This window comes from Crocodylus porosus, unplaced genomic scaffold (assembly GCF_001723895.1).
Source record: "Crocodylus porosus isolate Cpor-Errol unplaced genomic scaffold, CroPor_comp1, whole genome shotgun sequence".
NCBI lineage: Eukaryota > Metazoa > Chordata > Crocodylia > Crocodylidae > Crocodylus > Crocodylus porosus.
Genome location: NW_017728936.1, coordinates 10,286,525 through 10,294,276, shown reverse-complemented (window position 1 = coordinate 10,294,276; position 7,752 = coordinate 10,286,525). Strand labels below are relative to the sequence as shown.

At 67.5% G+C, this 7,752-nt stretch overlaps 1 protein-coding gene and 1 long non-coding RNA gene across 2 annotated transcripts in view; one reads left to right on the top strand and one right to left on the bottom strand.

Annotated features, from left to right (window-relative positions):
- The window catches only part of LOC109318059, a 15,351-nt gene extending 10,585 nt beyond the window's left edge, over positions 1-4,766 (top strand). The window contains exon 3 of the long non-coding RNA XR_002103173.1: positions 4,752-4,766. This is a non-coding gene — a long non-coding RNA (uncharacterized LOC109318059). The remainder of the gene's footprint in view (positions 1-4,751) is intronic.
- The window catches only part of USP2 (ubiquitin specific peptidase 2), a 17,202-nt gene extending 9,450 nt beyond the window's left edge, over positions 1-7,752 (bottom strand). Inside the window, exons 1-2 of the mRNA XM_019547080.1 lie at positions 7,601-7,752; positions 3,226-3,998 (exon numbers count right to left, since the gene is read on the bottom strand). Coding sequence (XP_019402625.1) covers positions 3,226-3,957 — 732 coding nt within the window. The 5' untranslated portion in view covers positions 3,958-3,998; positions 7,601-7,752. The remainder of the gene's footprint in view (positions 1-3,225; positions 3,999-7,600) is intronic.

Below are 7,752 nucleotides of genomic sequence, written 5' to 3'. Positions count from 1 at the left end.
GGCCGGGACTCAGCTCAGCTGGGAAGGGCACAAAGGAGCGGGGTCCCAGCTTTCCCCCAGGGTACGAGCGCATGGCATCACAGGGCAGCTTGCTCCTGTTGGCAGGGGGAGCTCCCAGAGGTGGGGGCCAGGCCCGGCTTGCGTGAGAGCTTGCAGGTGGCTGCCCGAGTCCCATGACTGCCTAGCAGTGGGGGAGGTGGCAATGCCCCAGCAGGCTCCTGTCTCGTGCTGTCCTGCCCCCCCACCCCCCGCAGCAGCGTTCAGACAGGACGCAGGGCCTGGCTGGTCCCAGCTCTGGCTGCTTACGTCTGCACTGAGGCCTCAAGGGCAGGGCTAGGACAGCACCTGCACTCTCCTCTGTTGTCCCCGGGCAGCCACGCGCCTGGGGCTGGCTCTGCCCCTCCTCCCCAGGCACGGGTGGGGCAGGGCTGGACGCAGGCTGCCCTCTGGCTCCTACCAACCACCCCCGGGTGCAAATCCAGCAGGGACGAGCTGAAGGGCAGAGTCACTGCCCCCAGTCCCATACCGGGCCGGGGGGTGGGAGCAGACGGGGACCAGGCAGGTGCCCAGGGGCAGAAGCAAGTGCCCGACTGAACCTGGAGTGCAAAATTCCCCGCTGGGCCCTGGGCGCCGTGTGCTGCCACATGTGGGTGCGTGTGCAGGCGTGTACGCAGAGCAGCTACGCCATGGGGAACGGGCTGTCTCCATGCAACACTCAGGGTGGACACGCTCCGATGCTCGCGGAGCAGCATGGTAAGAAGCAGACGCCATGGCAAAAGCGCAGGCGGCTGGCCGTGGCTACAGCCCCCACAGCGACAAAGCCCTCGAGGAACGGTGCCGTCGGGCTACCCAGGTGCCCCCGCCCTCTTGCAGCTCTGATCCAGCCCCAGCCTGCCAGCGCAAGGTGCTGCACGGAGGGTGGCTCCTGGCTGCCAGGGGCAGTCACGGCGCGGACCCCTCCCACCAAGCAGCTCCCAGGGGTCCCTGGATCCCCGGCAGAGCAGCTCGAGGTGCCCAAGCTGAGCAGAGGAGGCATCAGGAGTCCTGCCACCCGGTGCCGCGTGCCCCGTGTAGCGCAGGCACCGCGAGCTCCCCTCACCGCAGCTGGGGACGAGCGCGGGTCCCTATCCGAGCCCCCGTCAGGAGCCCCTGGCGCAGGCCGAACCAGCCTCCCCCAACGGTGTCTCCGGCAGCCGGCGCAGCCTGGCCCAGCCCAGGTTACGTCACCCGGCTCCTGTTGCCGGCGAGGGCGAGCCGGGCACTCAGGCAGCGCAGAACGGGCTGTGCCGGGCCCGGTGCCAGGGGCAGGGAGGGGGCACGTGGATGCCTTGATTCGCTGTATTCCCAGCTAGGCCCACCCTTAGCATGAGCTACCTGGCTCCTCAGTGCCCCTCGCTCCCAACCCACCCCTGGCAGCGACTGCTGCCCGCTGCATCCGCCCAGCTGCCCCCACCCGCCGCCCCCCAGGCACCAGCAGGCACCTCCTGGCAGGGGTCAGAAGCAGAAGGCAGGGTCCTGGCAGGGAGGGATCGGGGCCCAGGCGGAGCAGAGGTCTGTGCGAGCCTGGCGCTCTCTCCCGGCTCTGCGCGGCAGAGCTTACATAACAAGCGTCATTGTTCAACCACGTCTCGGGAACATGCACACGCAGCCGGGCTGGCGTGCCCACAGCAGGGCCAGCCTGGGCTTCACACGTCCCAGCAGGAGCCCATCGCGGGAGCTGGGGGAGAAGAGGTGAGCATGGCCCCGGGTGTATGTGTGTGTGTGTGTGTGGGGGGGCTGTGCAAATGGGGGCAGTGCACTGCACGTGTGTGCATATAGGTCTGTGCACAGCAGGGGTAAACTGAGTGCACTGGTTTCTGTATGTAGGTGGAGGTGATACGTGAACGTGTGTGCATCGGGTGGAGTGGTGAGTGTGTGTGTGAAGCACGAGTGCCGGAGTGTGTGTATGCCCATGGGAGAGGAAACCAGGCTGTGAGCTGGTGTGTGTAGGTGGTGTGAATGTGCGTGTGTGTGTGGGTATGTACATGTAAGAAGAAGCCAGACTGTGTGGCCTTGCGCATGTGTGTCCGTGTGCCCATGCACTCCCCTGTGCGCGTGTGGGGTGTGTGTATGCAGAACCCCCTGCCCAGTGCAAGGGTTTTGTGGGGGCTCTGCTGTGCTCGGTGACCTCAGCGAGCAGGGGCCCTCAGAAAGCCAGTGTCCCCTGGATGGGTCTGGGGCAGAAGGGACAGGCGTGCAGGGCTTGTGGGCAGGCTGGATGCTGGAGCACCAGAAGACTGTCCAGGACTGGAGGGAGCACCGAGCTGGTCTGGCCTTCCCCAGGACACAGAGCTGCCCGCCTGTCCCCCCGGGCACCGCCCCCATGCCAAGGTCTCCTGCCTGCAGCACCCCGACCCCTGCGGGGCACCTGGCGCAGCCCTGGTGCTAGGGGGGATGCATGGAGCCAGGTGGACCTGGACACACAGGGGTAGCAAATCCAGACCCCCACCCCACCTGGATTAGCATGACCGCTCGGGTAGCTAGGGCTTATGAGCAAGGAGCTCCTGCCCTGTGCTGCTGTCCGGTCCCCTGGGCAGCTCACTGCCCGCGCTCCCTGCCAGCCAGCCCTTCACTTTGCTGCCACTGGAAGTGGGGAGCAGGGGTGAGAGGCTTGCAGGGTGCCCCGCTGGGCATGGCCAAAGCGCAGGTGTCTGGGAGACGGGTCCATGTCCGGACAGCAACCGCGAGAGGAGAGCTGCCAAGCGCTCCGCTATGCGGGACTGTCCGTGTGTGCAGGGCTCTGCCCAGGACCGGCCCTCCCTTCTCAGACCCGCCCGTGTGACCACGTGCCCTGCCCGTGCCCTGCGAGCCGGCTCAGCCTCACCCCCGATACCCTCCCTGGCACAGCCCATCCGCACCCCTCACCGAGGGAGGCAGGACCCGGGGCAGGGCAGGGGTCACCCAGCTCCAGCGGCTGCAGCTCTGCAGGTCAGGCACTGGCGAGGTTCAGGGTGAGATGGGGCCCAGGCGTCCTGCCGCTTGCCCTCTGCTCCAGCGCACCAAGCTCCACGTAAGACACGGGAGCAGAGCCCAGGTGTCCGGCCTCTCTCACTGTTGCTCTAACCACTGCACAGCACTGCCATGCTCATTTGCTCACTGCTGCTGACCTGAATCTCGGTTCGAGCACCCCCACCCCAAACCAGGCACCAACACCTTCCACCTCCCGGGCCGAGACGCGGCGCTTACCGAGGCATCCCTGGCCGGCGAGTCGGTGCGGCTCTGGCTGCGCTCCCAGGGCTGGCCGGAGCAGTGGCTGGGGGTGCGCAGGGTGGGCGTGATAACCTCCTGGGCCGAGGGGTGGGGGCTGGCGAGGGGACGGCCGCCCGTGCGGCTGTAGGACTGCAGGTACTCCTGAACGTACTCCGAGCGGCTGGCGGCCTGGTAGAGACTCTGCAGGGCGCACAGCTCCGGCCGGCTGCGGGCGACGAGGGGGCTGTGGGCGGGCGAGTCCACTCGGTACGAGTCAGACGTGTGCAGCCCTGCAAACTCTCGCGCCAGGTCCGAGTGGCTGCTGGACTTCTTGCGGCTCAGGGGGGCCGGCGCTGGGACGTAGCTGGAGGGGCTGCTGGGCGAGCCGGCGTAGGAGTAGCAGGATCCCCCATTTAGGCCGCTGGTACCCGCTGGTCGCCCTGGCATGTGCCTGTAGCCCAGGTTCAGCCGGATGCTGGGGTCGGGGTGCAGGGCCAGCCGGCCCGGGTCGTAGCTGGTCGGGGAGGTGCCCGCGGCACGGAGATGGCCAGGGACCACGTAGGTGCCAGTGGGGCCAGTTTTGAAGCCGATTTTGTCCTTGTCTGGGTAGGAGGTGGTAAGGCTGGAGCCATAGGAGTAGGAGCCATAGCTGGGGGTCTTGCTGTAGGTGGTCTCTGCGTAGCGGGATGAGTCCACGTAGCGCTTCAGGGTGGAGGAGAGCTGGGACATCCTGGTGGCCGGGGCTGGGTGAGCACCACTGGCAGCATCGGCTGTGGGAGGAGAGCCCAGAGACAGGGGTCAGAGGCTGGAAAAGGGCATCTCCCCATGCCCGGGGGGGACCCAGGGGGAAGGAGCCCTCTGCCCACGCCTGCCGGGGGGACAGGCTCCAGCACCGCCGCCACCTGCCTCACCAAAACCTGCTCCCCCAGCCCCTGGGAGGGAGCCACGGCCTGGCAGGGGTCTGCCTGTCCTCCCCACCTTCCTGGGGGCAGTCAGTGGCACGTGGTGGGCAGAAAGGAACTGGATCCCGGGCCCAGGGACTGGAGGGGTGTCTGGGGGGCTTGGAAGGCCCGAAAGCCCTGCCCATCTTGCAGCCACATGGAGAGTGAGTCTGTACAGTCTCAACCCAGTTGCCAGAGGACGGAGCGTGGCCCCAGAAGTTCCCCCCCCCACAGCCTGGTTGGCATGTGCAGCAGAGACCAGGAGCCGGACCCCTTCCTGCCCCACTGAGAGGTCAGAGGAAGACAACAGAGCGAAGGACTGGACCTGGGAGTCCAGGCTCACAGGCCCCTGCTGGACTAAGTTCCCAGGACCCTGTTTGACGGGAGGAATTTGGGTGGGGATGGGAAAGGGACATGACAAGGGACACAGGGCAAATCAGTGTCAGAGAAGCCCCACATCCAATCCAGATTGTGGGCTTTCTCCATCCTCATCTCCCATTTGCACCTGCCCACCCAGAGGCCCCCTGAGGCAAGGCCCTGTCCTTGCCCCGCTGCTCCCTGTCACCGCAAGGTGGGCAGGAGACAGGGGCTTGGCCCTCTGACCGGGCAGGATGGGGGCACTGACACTGAGGCCCACGTAGCCCTGGGAAGATGAAGGAGAATGCATCTCTCAAGCATCGCCATGGCTGCTGGGAGTGAGCCAGGCCAGGAGAGGGATTGGTGCCCCCCAGCTATCCATGCACCGGGGCCGCCCCCTGTGCTGCGGAGAGGAGCAAGGTGCAGCCTGGGCCTGCACAGTGGGTGCTGCTGGGGGGCGGGGAGAAGGAAGGGCAATGGGAAACCGTGGGAAGACTAAGGATCAGGGCCACAGCAAGGCCCTGCTGCTTGCTCCCATCCACGCTGCACCCGATCTGCCCGGGGAGGCTGCTGCCCCATCAATAATTCAGCCCCGCAAGCGCACTTCCGGCTGCAGCCCGCTGCTGCGATGCCCACGGGATGCCCTGCTGGAGCGGCTGGGCACGGGAACGCCCCCCCGCCGGCCTCCGGACTCTGGTATTTCAGAGGCAGAGGCAGAGGCGGAGGCTGGGGCTCTTCAGGAGCTGCCAGCTCTGCTCCAGGCGGCTGCAAGAAAGGGCTGGGGGTGGGGGGAGACCTGACCCAATTCAAGAGGAGGGGGGAAGGGTGTTACTAGACTGGGGGCCAGCCACAGGCAGCACAGGAGAGCAAAGACACCAGGCCAAGACCCCTGGTGCCAGCCAGTGGTGCCAGCCTCACTTCTGGGCACCTATGGGATGGATGGGGGGCAGGGGATGCCCCTGGGGGGCATCACACCCATGGCTGGAAGTGCCCACTACAGGCAGGCAGTCACGTTTGCACCCAGGGTGGGGTAAGTGCCATGCCCAAGGCCAGCCAATGAGTCAGTAGCAGAGCTAGCAACAGCACCCAGGAGTTTGGAGTCCTACTAGTGTCTGTGAGCCCGGGGCACGTAGCTGACAGTGCCCTGAAGGCAGAAGCACTGCCCCATGTAAGCCAGGGTGCCCAGGGCACCCCCTTGGCCAGCTCCCCACCCCCTGCCCCCAACTCAAGAGCCTGGTGGGTCCCAAGCACTGCTCTCAAGAGCAACCCCCCCGCCACTCCCACTTCCCAACAGACCCCAGGTGAGATGCAGGGGGGCACACCCGGGCACCCGCCGGGCTGCAACTGGGAGGAAAGTTTATTTCTGGTGCAGCTCCACGCAGAGGGGCAGCAGCTGGCATGGGGCAGGGGCAGGGCTCCCGGGCCCGGGCTCTGGCTGGCCCCCAAGGGGCCTAGGGAGAATACCTGGTGCCGGGGAAGCCCCTGGACAGTCCTGCGCACTCTCCGCTCGCTTCCCCACACTTGCAGGACAGCGGCTCGCATGGCTCCGAGAGTCTCCGGTCACCAAGGCAACGACCCTGATTCAAAACCCTTCCCCGGCGCGGCTGGGCGGGATTTCGGCACGCTTGGCCGGGTGCCAGGGCGGGGCTGGCACACTCGCTGGCTGGAGCGGCCGTGCGGCGCGCTGCCTGCCGCTGGCACGGGGGGCACGGTGGAGGGCAGGCTGACCCGCACCCGCCGTGCCTCACCGCTGGGGATCTCCAAGCGTCTGCCACGCCACCCACCCCCGGAGCCTCGCTGCCCCAGGGAAGGAGACGTGTCACGGCGCCGGTGACGCAGCCGCAAGCCCCAGGGCAGGGAGGCCAGCGGCTGGGGTCACATAGCAAGGCCCCGACGCAGCAGGCAGAGGCGTGCAGGGGCCTCGGCTGCAGTATGCGGAGCCAGAGGTAGCTCCCGGGGGTCCCCAGCCCCCTGCAGCCACGAGGGCCGGGGAGCACCGGGCTTGGCCTCCGCCTGCTCCCCCAGCCGGAGGATGCCGAGTCCACCCGAGTCCGGCTCAGCCACCTGGAGCCGTCAGCACTAGCTGTGCCCAAATGAGCCCCCCCACACCGAGGGCCGAGGCCCCCAGACGCAGGGGCTCGGGTCGCGGGGGCCGTGCACGGCCCTCGGGCCCCATCGCGGTGCAGGAGCTTTGGATTTTCCGCTGGCGGGCGGGCGAAAGCGATCCGCGTGGAATCGGAGGCCACCGGAGCGAGCGTCGCGGATGCCGGGGAGGCGACGCTAACCACGCTCGGGCCCAGCAAGCAGCGTCTCCGCCCCGGCCCAGCGCCGGGCTGGGATCCCGGCCTCTCGAGGAAACAGTCATCCCCGAGTGGGTTGGGAACGCCGAGCCGGCAAAGCCGGCCCAGGCGCACAGACCTGTTTGGGGAGGAGGCCGCTGGGGTGAATAATCCACCTCGGGCGGAGCTGCTTCCTCCCTCCATCAGCAGGAGCTGATGCCCCAGCCCCGCTGCCCTTGGCATGGCAGGGGCTTGGCTGGTCGGCTAGCAGGAGCCGCGCTGAAGGGTGGCGCGACCCGGCGGGGACTGGGTGCGTGGGGGCTGCTCCCGGGGCACGGGCCACGCAGCTCCAGGCGAGCTCAGCACAGACCCCCCCGGGCAGCCCCGGAGCCTAGCCCAGAGGCAGCTGTGGGGCACAGCCCAGCCCCACTTCAGCGCCCACCCCCAAGTCCCTCTTCCCCCCACACAGTGCGCATCTCACAACAGGGCCCCCTCCCTCACGTGCCACACACAGGGCTGGGCTCTCCCCCACCTCTCCCGACAGCCCCCAGCCGGGACCGAGGCAGCCACCTCTGGGGTGAAACAAGCAGCTGTGGAAATTCATTTCCAAGAAACACAATATGAGCTTGAAGCTACTGGGGGACAGGGGAGGTATCAGCCAGGACATGCTGCAAGACCACAGAGGCCGAGCCCCGGCGTCAGGCTACGTCGGAGGACATCAGTCGTGTGCCAGCGCCCTGTTCCCAGGCACTCCCATGCCTCTGCCCTGTGTCGGGAGGGCCCCTCACCGCTTACCATCTAAGATCGCCACTTTTCCGCCAGCTGCCTGCCCCGCGGAGCGTCCCAGGCTGTGTCACACCATCCTGGGCCCTGGGACTGCAAGAGACCAGACACCTACCCTGAGACCTCGAGGCGGGAGGATCCCAACCAGCCCAGCTTCTCTCTGG